Source organism: Xiphophorus couchianus, chromosome 10 (assembly GCF_001444195.1).
Source record: "Xiphophorus couchianus chromosome 10, X_couchianus-1.0, whole genome shotgun sequence".
Lineage (NCBI taxonomy): Eukaryota > Metazoa > Chordata > Actinopteri > Cyprinodontiformes > Poeciliidae > Xiphophorus > Xiphophorus couchianus.
Genome location: NC_040237.1, coordinates 16,255,107 through 16,268,836, shown reverse-complemented (window position 1 = coordinate 16,268,836; position 13,730 = coordinate 16,255,107). Strand labels below are relative to the sequence as shown.

The window sequence follows — 13,730 nt, the reverse complement described above, 5'->3', positions numbered from 1 at the left end:
GTGATGTTTTTAGCTGTATATTTGTTACAAATGATCAAATGTACACTATAAAAATGTTATTGCATTTTAGGCAAGGACTAAGGCCTCCAAACGTTACGCGCTGTGATTTGATATTTTTCTCAGAGTAAAAAAACAAAAAAAGATAGTTATTGTACTTTTTATTATTTTCCCCATTTTCTATTAACAAAAATGTGGTGGGGGGGGGGGGAGAGTGGTATTTTGTGTACATGGCCCAGGGGCAATTCTAGGATCTGATTTTTAGGGGTGCTTAGCCCCCAGCAGGGCTAAGACCCATGAAAAGATATTCGTTGGTGCGGTTTTCTAAATCTAACTGCTTATTTACATACATTCACAAACATGTTGTCAGTAATTCACAGAACAAAAGAACAATGTTCATTTTACTCAAACATATACTTATAAAGAGTAAAATCAGAGAAACTTTAAATTTTTTCCAGAGGTGTATAAACTCAGTTTGAAACAGAATCTGAAGACCACATCAAATTTACCACAGGGCCCCATGCAGACAGTGTTTTTATGGAGACACTTAAAAGAAGAATTAAACAAAAACACAGCAATATTTCATCATTTAATAATGTGAGCCAAAGAGACGCTTGTGTCTCCAGAGATTCAGGTTGCAGATCCCTGATTTAGTAGATGGAAAGTGTGATCCTATCTCCATACAGCAGTTAAAAGAGCAGTACCATAATTTTTAATTCATTAAATTAATTTTTATTAAAAAATAATTTTAATGTATTTTCAATAATACCTTAAAAAGAAAATTGTGAAGAAAAAAAATATCTACCACTGAATATTTTAAAAAGACATTTATTTAGTATAATTTCTTTAGAACCCGTCTAGAACCGGCCCTGGCCTGCAGGTCTGGGTCTGGTGCACTTTGGCTTAGCATGTTTTTTCTTCATTGTCAGATTATCCAAACTGATAAACCACATTAATAAAATATTAATGAAATAATACATTAAATGACCACTGGGCAATTATTCATAAAATATATCAACATTTTTGAATAAAACACACAGAAAGAAATGTAATGTAGGAAATATTTATGTATTTACTGTTAATCTATTCGTATGATTTGTTCTTTAAATGGCCACTTATTTTGGCTAATGCTATTATTTATTAAATATCATCCAACCTCGACATCCTAAGCAAAAAATCAAACCACAATAGTCAACTAAAATCACAATAAGAAACTTAATCAATCATAACTAAATGTTCTGTACCATGTCAGCATCAGGAGATGATTGAAGATGAAAAGACGCTGATTTCTGGTTCTTAAGGTTCGGATGGGTCTGCGGTTCCTCTCCTGATCCATTCTGTCTATCATACAGCAGCACACTGCGCCACGACGGACACTTTTTTTTTTTTTGTCTTTTGATGTACACCGTATCCATCCTTTCTGAAATTGTTCAGCTTATAATGCGCGTCTTTTCACTCACGTCTGTATTTTTTAAAGCGTTTTTGCTTCTAAGGACATGGAATCGGGTCGAGGACGTTTTAAAAAGAAGCGGGTTGATAGCAGCTCACCGCGGCTGCGTAGTGTCCGTCTCTAGGCAACGGTGACGTTCAGCGTCAGTCCGTAGCGTTCTGGGGTCCTTTAGCTCCCACCACGACAATTTAGCTGACCTTAATATTTCCTGTGTTTTATGTTGGTCATTATTGTTAAACTTAGTGTTGATGTGTGTATGACAGGCGTTTCTATCGGACAGTTATGTATCGGTTCAATACGGGACGCACATTTAAAGGTCAAAAATGGGACGTCTCCGTACTTTACGGGAAGGATGGCAACCTGATTCAGGAGTGCTGAGATACAGTTTTAGGGGTACTAGAGCACCCTAAAACAGGCCTAGATACGCCACTGACGTGGCCTACATCTTTGTGCGTCGGCGTGGGCACGTACATTCTAAACCTGAATGCTATTGGTCAGTTTACGTTTGTTTATTTGGCGGCGTGACGCTCTTTCTGCTAGCTAAATGTGACTGTGCCGCGTGAAATTAGCTAAAAATGAATGAATAACCGCAGCAGCTCCGAGAGGGTCGCACTGACCCCACCTGAGCTTTTTAAACTGTGTGTGTGCGCGCGGTCTGTGTGCGAGTTTACCAGTGTTTATTTTATTTTATTTTTATTTTTTGTGTTTTTTTCGGGAACTGAACCGCTGACGGGGACACCCCATCAGTCTCCATTGACAGACCGTGACATCTTCCGCAGTCTTCCTCAGTGTTACGCTAGACTGGGAGAGTTGAACAGTTAAATCAAGTCAAAACGTTTGTCACAAAGAGTAGAAATGAAGCAAATGTTGTAGCTTCTCATCCTCCTCTGGAAGTATCAGGTAAACCACCTGAGTCTGGGAACCAGCGTCCTCCCCCTCACACGGGTAGGCTTTGCTTTCCTGTCTTTATTATTTAGTATATATGCGGGCATTTACGTTTGTGCGTGTGTCACATTATCGCATACACACATTTGGACTTGTTAAAGTGGTTGAAATCATGATCTGTTGTTAATAACAGGCCCAACACCTTCACACGCCAAAGCAGACGGTGGGTGTGAGGAGGTTTGTTTTATAGGGTCAGACAGGGTCAAAGCCAAGTGGACATGCATATAAAAACATTCCTTTTGGAAATGCTGAGCCAGAAACTGAAACTAAAACACCCAATTGAATGATTAAAATTGGATTGAAAAACATTTTTATGAGGTTTGTTTACACTGTTATATCCTCTACAATGTTCCTTCCTTGTGTTCCCACTTCAGAAAGGCTGATGCCCTCATACTGAAACCTTGTGATTTTATGTTTAATAATAAAAACCAGTCAAGAGTTTGTGTTTCAGGTCGAGTTATCACTCAACCACTGATCAGCTTCTGTAGTGACTCAGAATTCTCAACACTAAACTGGTTTTTCCCAAGACGGCTGTAAAAGCTGTAGGTATTCAGCTTTGAGACAATCTCTACCCAATCTTTTTAGAAATGACTGCGGGAACCTTTGACCTTTACACCTGTTCGTAGTAGTCAACTATTTCTGCTCGTTTTACCACTCAGTGGGATTCTCTTTATTTGTCATGTTTCGTTTTCTCAGACAGACAAGCAAATGCCTACGAAAACGTAGCAAAGCACTTTACATAGAGTTGAACCGTTGAAAACAAACTGAATGACATCAAGCAAATCTTTACAGAAGCAATATTCTCACAATTTGTCTTGTTAAAACAATAACTTTAGCATGATTTATTGGGATTTTGAGGGAAAAAATGCTGCCAAACGTTGGGTACAGTTGACCTGTGGTATTGGGAGAGGACTTAAAACCACCTGCGAATACTTAAAATCTGTGAATACTTCAGACTCTCCATCAAAAACATTTATAATTGCCTATTTCAATGGTCTAAAAATTGAATATACCTTCATATACATTATTATATCTTAGCATTATCCCAGATGCTAGCATCTACTGTCTTCCTTATCTTTATTCTTGGAGGGGTTGGGGGAGGCTTCCAGTCAGTGGCAAGTAAAATTAATGGTGCTTCTGGATTGGCTAGTTTGCATGTCAAGTAGCATTGTCAAAGTATTTCAGCTTCCCAAAATCTTTTTTATTTTGAATATTTAAGACATGCTCCAGGGGAAAAAATCAGCAAATCTTTCACAAATTTGGAGTTATGTCCTAAAAAAGGTGACTCTGTGAATACTAAATGTCAAAATGGGCGGGGGGTCCACTTTATTGCATTTAGGCAAATATTACGCTCGCTTCACTAATTACTCGTTTTTGTTGGTTTGCCACAAAAATCTTAATAAAATCCACCAAGTCTGTGTTTGTAGCGTGACAAAATGTGATATTTTATGTCCTTGCAAGCCGGTGTAACCAGAGTTGCCCTGTTGCTCCCCGACTGTATTTTAAGTGCCGTCATGAAAAAACTATACAGAAAAATGTCAGAGCAGATGTTACGCTTTGAGAAACATGAGGTAAAACCTCAAAACCTTTAAAGTTTGTTTTATGTGTCTGCCATAGTCCTAGTTAGATCTTAGTTTGAACAAAGTATCATGGTTGCTTGTTGGGCCTAAAATATTGCAGGTCACCACAAAGTTCTGCCTTTTACCGCTGAGCACTCCCTTATCAGTCAACTGTGCATTAACTAGCAACCTCCAGTATCCCAAGTAGAAATCCTCCAGCTGTAGTTTTGCAGACGGACCTCATCCCACTGCTGCCTCCTGCTGTGCTTTTGGACCTGAGGCGCTCAGGCTGCCCCCGTCCACAGGGAACCCCCGTTTTGGACGTGGGCTGTATGAAGGATGCCCTGCTGGTAGAATGAATAGGATGGCCTCTGCCTTCTGTTGCTGTCCTGGCTGAGCTCCCTCAGGTCAGGGAAACAGTGGACACACACGCAGGTCTCCGTTGGGTAGGAGTCCTCTGATGACTCACGGCAGGGGGAATAAGTTGAACTGGACGGACAATCTAGAAAAGACAGGAATAATATTCCAGCAAAAGTAACTACACCAATCGGGTCTGTTGGGTTTTTACCACACCAACCTTTGAGGCTTCTTTCGGTCTGACTCTCTGGAAAGCCAGACTCCTGTCCTGGCTGAACAGCACTCGTCTGCTTCTGGTTTTTGGTACTTGTGGGTTTGGTGTTTGAGCTTTTGGCCTTTCCTCTCCTCAGAAACACAACCAAGGCGAGACACAGGCTGGAAAGCAGCAGTATTGTGCATAAACCTAGGAGGGCATACAATTGGATGGCAGGGTCCAAAGGTCCTAGTGGTGGCTTGGTGTTCACTGCCTGCTTGCTAACTTCAGAAGGGAGTCTTTTGGTTGCCGTCAGAGGTGACTGAGCTGAAGGAGGAAACAAAAAGAATATCTTACTGATACCTCTTAGTGTTGTCGAGTCTTAAATGCCTCCTACTGCTGCTGGACTTGTTCTGTGCTTTGCTTCATACATAGGCGCTGGATCTCGACTTTTGAGAAATGATTGCTCACTGCAAAGATGGACTCTGTTGAAGTGTGAATCGACTGGATCTAATTTTGCCCAATCGCCAATGTTTGACCGTGACATATGTATTGCGTCTGGTCGATGAAGCTTACCGGATGTTGCTGACATTGTCAGCAACCCACTGAATAAGGCGACAACATCTTTGTGAGCAGTAATGTCAAATATTCCTATTGCTCTGACTTTAATTGGACAACATTTGGATGAGTGGCCAACACCAACTGAATGGCTGTGTTCACTTCCTCTGCTGCCATTGCCTAAACTACAACTCAATATAGACAGAGAACAATTTTAAAAACCACAAAAATCAAGGTCATTGTTGCAAACTCTTCCTCCTGTTTGCTAATTGGCCCATTTGAAATTCAACTGGAAAAATCAAGCTCAGTGGGAGAAATTCTCAGACGGAGCACTGAAGGGAGATAGGAATCGAGTGGAATTGCGTGGAAAGACGATGGCCAGGCTAGGACTTCCTAGTTTTTTCTGCCTGGAATTTTTCTGGAATACTTGACTGTAAATCTGGCCTTTATTTCAAAACTGGAATCCCTGGCAGAGTGGTACTTACTCGGGCAGTGTGGGGAGCACTCTGCTGGATGTTTACCACAAATGTCTGCACACTTCATACATCTCCTCACCAGCCTGTCGTAGTAGTGGCCGGGCTTAGCCCTGCAGAGTGCAGGCTCTTATGGAAAGAAAAGTGAAAGGAGTTAGAAAAACAAGACTTTGGACACTTAACGTATTTCATTTTTGTAATATCAGCAAGTGCGATCTTCAATGTGGTATTTCCGTGGGATCGTACATTTGTGACCATAAGTTTACATACGCAGGATAAAAAAGTAACAGTTACTTTTTGTCCCTCAATGTCTCTAGACCAAATTTCTCTTGATTTAGGTCTGTCAGAATTACCAAAATTATCATTTGGTAAATGTCACAATAATGATTGAAAGAACATGTCAGAGACTTATTTATTGACTTAGAAGTTTACATACATTCCCTCAGTACTTGTTAGCAACGTCTTTGAACTGACTGGCTTGACTCAAAGCCTTTTGGGGTTCCTTCCACAATTCTCTCGCAATAGTTTGCTGGACTTCTGGCCCATTCCTCCTTACAGACATGCCTTAACTCAGTAAGGATTGTTTTCAGGTCTGTCCTCAAATTCTCCATAGGACTCACTTCTTTGTGATGTCCACACCAAAACATAGACTTTCTTTTCCTTAAGCAACTTTATAACCACATTGGCTGAAACATTATAGAAACATTTTGGAGGACCAATCTGTGCCGAAGCCATCCTTTATTGGCCGACATCTTTAGATGTTTCTTCGATATTTCTACATGATGCTCTTTCCTCACTAGGGATAGTGACACCATCTTCAAGAGTCTTTAAATTGTTCCCAAACTTGTGCAGCTCCACAATTATCTTCCTGACATCTTGTCTGAATCCTCTCGACTTTTCCTTCATGTCCAACAAGAAAGAAGTGTCTATCAGGTGTGTCCTTAAAATACTTCAGCAGGTGTGCCTCCAGTTACCTTAAAAGTGTCAGTTAAGCTAAATGCATCAGTTTGCAAAGCCATGACGTCATCGACCGAGCTTTCCCTCATTGTTTAAAGATTATAAAGGTAATCAAACTGACATGAAACAAAATAATTTTGCTGTGATCTAATTTTGGGCAGTGAGGAAAAATATGTACGTATTGTTACTCAATGTATGTAAACTTCCGGATTCAACTGCATGCGATAGAATGACGCAGCATAGAGAATAACTGAAGTGGAAGAAAAAATAATGTGTTTTCAAAATGTCTTTTTCCCCAAAAAATCTAAAAATGATGGAATACTTTACTCACCACAGTAAACGGCACAACTGGGGGATGCAGGCAGTTGCTGACATAATATGCGACAGGGGACACATGATCTGGTCAAGGCATCTAGCTGCTCACCCTCTTTGCATCTTTTACCCATCGCCCCCCAGAGGCCCTCACTCTGAAAAGAACACACACCCACACACAGTAGACGTCCATATGAAATATAAGCACACTTTTAAATAGTCAAAGTGGGCAGGTGTATGGTCTTTAATAACTGATTAAGCCTCTGATATGTCACAGGATTAGATTTTTTAAGTTTTTTTATTTTTGGGGTGATGTGGTCTTATAGGTTTCAATAAAATCCATGAAGTCATCTTTCTTTGGAGCAAACTTGATTTATCACTCTCTTATATAATCCCATTAAGAGTTTGTGGTTTTAACATGGCAAAATGTCAAAAGCTTCCACATATCCAGCTGCTGTTATTCAAGGAGCTTGTTCATAATTTAAGAAAACTACTTTCTACTGTTGCTGAGATCTTTGATTCTGATATAAGTGTTGTATAGAAGTAAGAAGACACTCTTGGTTGACCATATCTGAAGTGAGACTCAGTCTAGCTTTAGGGCAGGTCATAGTGCCATAATCGTAATTATGCTGCCAACAAATGACGTTACGAAGGCCTTGCATATGAGGCAGCTTTGTGATGCCAGGTTTGTGAAAGTCTTCAAGCTTCTGCTCCAAGATGTTGGGTTGAGTCATTGAGCTACAGGCTAGCAGAAAAATGTACAGAACACACTGTGTTACTGCAGATGGATATAAGTTTAGTTTGAAATGGATTCTACCAAAGCTCAAAATTAGGTCCAATTTTATAACCTTTTTTTTTTTTTAAATTAATATTTGGAAGAATATATCTACAGCCAAAGTGAAGCTTTATGCAGATGACGCCATGATTTCTTTTTTTTAGCTGGCTCTATTCTGTCGCAGGTAGTTAATAAACGTCAAACTGCATTATGAATGCTTACAGGTTTTTGACTTAAAGTTGGTTCTAAATTTGTAGAGATAAATCTGAACACTTAAGTAATGTAGTTTTATTTGGAAATTGTCTTCTACTTTCCCCAAAACCTCAGCTGGATGTTATGTTTTCTTTCAGAGTGAAACTTGAGCCTTTAGTTTAAAATAGCTGGGGGTCAGACTGGGCTTTAAAATTCAATATAGGGCTTGTTCAGAAAAAAAGTTAATTCGGGCTATACTTTTGAACTTTGTCGATTCCCACATTTTGTTTATGCATACTATTGCACTTTGCTGTTTAGGCTTTTTTTAAAAAAAATCATGGCCCTTTATATTTCATAAGAAATTTATACTACAAAACACATCAGTGGGTAATCTGATTACTCGGCCTTTGTTAAGCCTGAAGAGACACTGGTATATTTTTTATGAAGCTTTACTGAATAAATTCCTGTCTGAGAATATTTTTAGGATCTTTAAACACATAAAATGTGTTTAATCTGCTGACATTGAACAAACCTTTTTAGAATTTTGGCAGCACAGTATTGCCTAATTTTGTAACGTGACCTTGAATGATCTTCAGAGTACACAAAAACTTAACATTTTGGTCCTTCTGGAAAACGTCTACAGTTGAATAGTTCAAACACTGGAGCCATATATCACTCATGCCAGTTAAATATGATATTATTTGTGTACATATTTGTACTTGGAGTTTCAGCTGAGTTTTTCTGCCGTTATAAACACTGCTTCTTCTTCTGGTGTTTTGAGACGCTTTCTGAGCAAACATGGCAAAAGTTAGAGCGATTTTCCCCTCGCCATTAAAAAAGAAAAGAAACATAATTACCAAAATCTCAGCTTGGCCTGAGCTCAAACGCGTTTGTCTCTTTAGAGTTTGTATCTTCTTGTTCTCTCTCTGCTCCAGCGAGCAGTGAAGCAGCGAAGTGTGAAAAGCTCACAGATCTCCTCCACCCTCAGCTGCCTTCGCGCTCAGAGCTGCGGGCCTGATTTATTCTTGAGTACATCTGTCACACCCCAGCAACCAGCAGCCTGTTTTTCTTTTTTCGGATTTACCAAGCACTACTACCTGCGACTACTTTAAACGTGTTGAAAAAAAAAAAAAAGAAAACTAAAATAAAAAATTCACAATTGTAATTTGTGTTTTCTGTTATTTGGCGCCTTTCTCAGGCTGCCTTTTCTGATTTCTTGTTTGTTTCTGTGTAAATTCAACTACAGAAAGAATTGAGCTACGTGTGGCTACTCAACGGATGATATCAAAACTGTCTATGTAAGCATTCAACTTATTCAAAAATGCCAAAAGAAAATTGATTTTCCTTTTTCTGCAGGAGAGATCACTTACCCTGTGAGACGAAGGGAGAATCTGTTTTTGAAGACAACTGTGTGAGAGAAACGGTCCTGTTTTTCTGCATGGAAGCTAATTTGGATATGATGTCGCTGTTTGGTGCGGGACTTCCCCCTCTGTGTGTTAGGAGGATCCCCACCCTCACCATCACCCTTAACACTCACACACAGAGGTAAGACCCCCATGAAGTCTGAATATCATTAGGACTTATCATGTAACTTTGTATTGTGTCTTAAATACTAAATGAAAAGTTATTACATTTGATTTGGAAGTCTAAAATCCAAAGATTTTATCAAATAATATATATAAAAAAGTATTTCAGCAGCTGAGGTATGTGGTAATTGCAAGATAATTAAGCAATTACTTAATGACTGACTTTTTTTAAAGGACTTCAGCTAAGAAAAATACAAATTAATCTATTTTATTTTGGGACTGGATTTAGTGCAGAATGTTCAAATAGCTCCTTTATAATCGTCGTGCCTTATAAAACATAACTATGTTACTGAATGAAGAACAAAAGGTGAAATATGAACATGAATTACAGGTGGTTTTTAACTCAGCCTACATCTTTGTTGATGATTTTTATGTTTTGCGTGAGTTTTGAATCATTTGTTTGAATAAATCGGCTGCTCTGCTCTGAACTCCCAGAGCTTCCTGTGGAGGAGTCGTCACGGGGTCGAAACAGCCAATCAGACGCAGAATTCAAGAAATCGGGTTGTCAGCCTAAAGGTAGCTTTGTATTTGTGGAAAATACGTAACTCTCTATTTGGCCTTGTAGAGTTGGATATGTTACAGAGCAAAAGGCAGTGTGGGGGGGCAACAAAGGACAAAACAGAGAGGTGTGGAAATGATTGAATTAGTATGAATGACATGCTGATCAGGGAGTTCAGCTAATTGATTCGGGTGTGTTGTTCGGCTCCAAAGGTCGCATGAAACGCCGTGGGAAAAAGTGGATTTAGAGGCAAGAAAAAAAATAGCATCACTGTGGGCCTGCAGTACGCTGGGAAAACACATTGACCCTCAAGCACACGTGGAAAAACTGTTTTGCATTCAGCAGTACCTTGTGACTAAAGCACAGCAGAGCATAGCAACGCCAGAGGGTGGAGCTGCTGTACAGCCTCTCGGCTCTACGCTGAACGGAAGGACAATAACGAGCCAAACAGAAGCATCAAACACGGAAAAATGTTGCATTCTGAACGCGTGTCAGAACCAGGAGCTTAAAGATGGAAACCCGTCATCTTTTCCTCCACAAAGTTGGTACTTGTAGGCATCTGAGCGAGTGTCTACCCATGCAAACAAAGCAGGAAAAGACTGCAATAGTTTGAATAATAATAATAAAAAAAACAGATTAATAAAGCCTTATGATTTTTTTGGTTTGATTTTTGTCACTGGAGTCTGATTAGTGTAATTATAGCAATTATAACAGGCACTAATAAACAATCCCCAGTGATTATAAATGGCAATCACAACTTTTTGGAAGTGATTGCTTTGAATAAGTAGCTGCTGCGTGAACAATTCTAGAGAAATGAGCTCAAACTTCATTTGGCACCAATATGTGCAGCAGTTTGAAAAATCATTAGCCCTCTTACATTTCTTCTCTTGTTTTTCTTCTTTGTCTTAAAATGCTAATTTCACCTTTTAAGGAAGAAAGCTGCCCAAACCGACGTGACCCTGATCAGTTTGTGACCTTTCCTTGGGTTTTTCAGCAAGACATTGATCCAAAGCACAACATCAAGTAAACCTCCAAATGGGTTTTGTTAGGCTTTTGTCATAATCCATATTTAAATCTGATTAGGCAGACCATTCCTGCTCAAAACCCTCCCATGTGGCTCAATTCAAACAATTCTGCAAATAAGACTGGGCCAAGTCCAATAACATTAAGTCAAAGTCTCATTGCCAATTGTTTAGAGGTGCAATTACTTTCTCTGGGTAGGTCCGGATACATTTTTTTAAACTACATTTTTGTTAGTAACCACAGTTATTTTATGTTAAAATTTGGGACACCTTTTGGATTTTTTGTTTTGTGGTTTTATTCATAAATTCTGAGTCATCAGACTTTCATGTATTCGAAAGAAAACAACAAAAAAAGAGAAGTTACGTGGTCGAGCTCAGCTGTGCAGTCCTCACAAATAAAGCCGCTGCAATGACTCTGCTGACAAGCACCAGTGAACTTCGGAGCATTTCTGGCAGCTGCGAGAAACGCATGCAAGGAAATGTAGTTTCACGACGTCAGTGTCTGAAACCGCGTTGGGCAGTTCCGCTCTTTATCATCTACTGGGGAGAAAATGTGACTTTTATCTCTGGTCTTAATTCGTATTTTTTCAGTTTTCTTTTATGAACCTTGAATGAATGAACGAACAAGCAAACGAACTCAAAATTTATAATTCACAAGAATTATAAGCCGTGTACACTGTACAGTGTATTTTTCTCTCCCCAAAACATTACTAGTGAGCACTGATCATAACATTTCTCTCTTAAGCCGTTGCCTTTTACTTTTTTTTAAAAAAGCCCTGTGTTTCTTTACCATTTGCGTTTTTAGAACTTACACTGTTTTGCTTACATTTCACACTTCATTTTCATTAAATTTCCACATAAGTGAGTTTTTAGTGAAGGAGCACTTAATTGAACTCTTTTTTTATCCAAAAACAGCCTAATTTACCAACAACGTCTTAAGCAACACTTTTTTTTTTTTGTCCAATTTTTTTTCTCCGAAGAGTTTTTGCGGCGCTAGTGGCTCGTATTTTTTCGACAGTAGGCAGACAGGAAGGAGGGTTTTTGGAGAGGGGGGAAGACATGCGGCAAAGGTCGTCGGGACCGGGAGTCGAACCCGCGACATCCGCGTCGAGGACTAAGGCCTCCAAAGGTGGGGCGTGCTAACCCCCTGCGCCACCACAGCACGCCCCACAACACTTTTAAAGTGATTGGATTACGTCATAATTGTCAACTTTCATTACATTTTAATTGCAATTTCATTCACATTTACAATTTCTATTGAAATTCAGTCAAGAAGTAATATTCACCCAAAATATATCTGTTGTTAAATTTTCTATTCCCAAATCCTTTTTTATGAAATTCCACAATTATGTTTGAAAAGGCAATTTTCCAACAAGAATCGATTGCAGAACTGGGACGGTGGACTGCTTTTGTGGTAGCGCCAAGATGTTTTCTGCGCATGTGTATGTGGTGTTTGAACTATTAAAATAGCTCGTTGTAAACATTTTAGAGGAGGTCTTGAGTATTTGCGGATTTTAGCTGTTCATGGACGGCTGTGGTTCCTAACCTACAGGAACACAGACGGCTTTCTGTACTGTAAGTCTTCCTCGGTAGCCGACTATCAGTTGGATTCGGTTAATCCAGTAAGTAAACCAGGACAGAAGCTCAGGACAGAAAACTTCAGTCTTAACAGTTTGTGACTTTGTGGTTCAATATTATGGAACCAATTATTTATTTGTGTTTTTGTTCTGTTTCATATTGGTTGACAATGTTTTGTCCAATATTTTGTCTAATGTGATTAGACAAAATATTAATAGAGACGCATCAAAATTGACAGGATAGAATCAAACAATCCCCAACTTAAGAAGTTAGTTGGGTTTGTTCCTCGTCGAGTAACATCGACTAGGAACAAACCATACCAGGTGTCCAATTGAGATTTTCTCAGACTGCTTCACCGCTGCAGCTGGTCGGACCGAACGGAAACTGTGTAGCTGCAAATGATCAAAAGGTGTTAGTTTCCTCCTGAGATGCACTAATTTAGTTCCGCTTTGTGGGATCACAAGAAGATCTTAGCATGCTGAAAACAACAGGTGCAGTCGGGCTGATGATCACTTTAAAGAAGTTCAGAGGCTTTTTACTTGATGTGCAGAGACCCATTTTAAAACACAACAGAGCTGACATCAATTATGTTTTTGTTCTTTTTAAAAATACCCAATGCAAATGAGTCTTTAAATGCCAACTACTACATACAAGTGAACTGCAGGGTTTGCCAGTAAATTAGTCAATTTTCTGACGGTTTCCCACTCATACTGGCCTCCTAAACTGACTTTTTGGGGTTACACTTCAGTAATCTAAACTTGACGTCGCTGTGCAAAAGCAGACGGCGTTGATGTGTAGCTGCTGTCGTAAAACAGAAATTGTTTATGTCTAAGTGCGTTAAATTATTCTCAGAGGCTTCACTGCTGCAGCTGCACAGGTACACCACAGGGTCGTGTTCTTGGCCCGCTTCTTTTCAGTTTTTACATGACTGGCATTGCAAAAACTTCATGGAGAGTGGTGCAAAACCATATTTCAAAACTTAAAAAGAGTATGTAGCACGACTACAAACCTGCAAAACATGGCCACAAACCAAAAACTGTCATTCTGTGCAGGGAGAACATTAATTAGAAAAACCACCTAGAGGCCCATAGTAATTCTGAAGGAGCTGCTGCAGAGCCCCACAGGGAAGCCAAATTTCCTGGCATGAAAAGCACCATTAATCCTCTCCGCAGAAACGTAAGCCGCACATTTTAAAGCATCTACTAAAACATGTCCTGTTTTAGTAAATGTAACTACTTTATTATTCTTACTGTAAAGAGTATTAATTCTATTCTAAA

The 13,730-nt window shown here is 39.4% G+C and overlaps 1 protein-coding gene across 1 annotated transcript; it reads right to left on the bottom strand.

Annotated features, from left to right (window-relative positions):
• Positions 1-1,620: 1,620 nt before the first annotated feature.
• On the bottom strand, positions 1,621-9,309 carry tnfrsf13b (TNF receptor superfamily member 13B). Its single transcript, XM_028029058.1, has 5 exons — positions 9,139-9,309; positions 6,821-6,956; positions 5,545-5,661; positions 4,529-4,828; positions 1,621-4,453 (listed from the first exon to the last, which is right to left on the bottom strand). The coding sequence occupies exons 2-5, from the start codon at positions 6,933-6,935 to the stop codon at positions 4,236-4,238; spliced, it is 750 nt and encodes a 249-aa protein (XP_027884859.1). The 5' UTR covers positions 6,936-6,956; positions 9,139-9,309; the 3' UTR covers positions 1,621-4,235.
• Between the last annotated feature and the right edge of the window lie 4,421 nt (positions 9,310-13,730).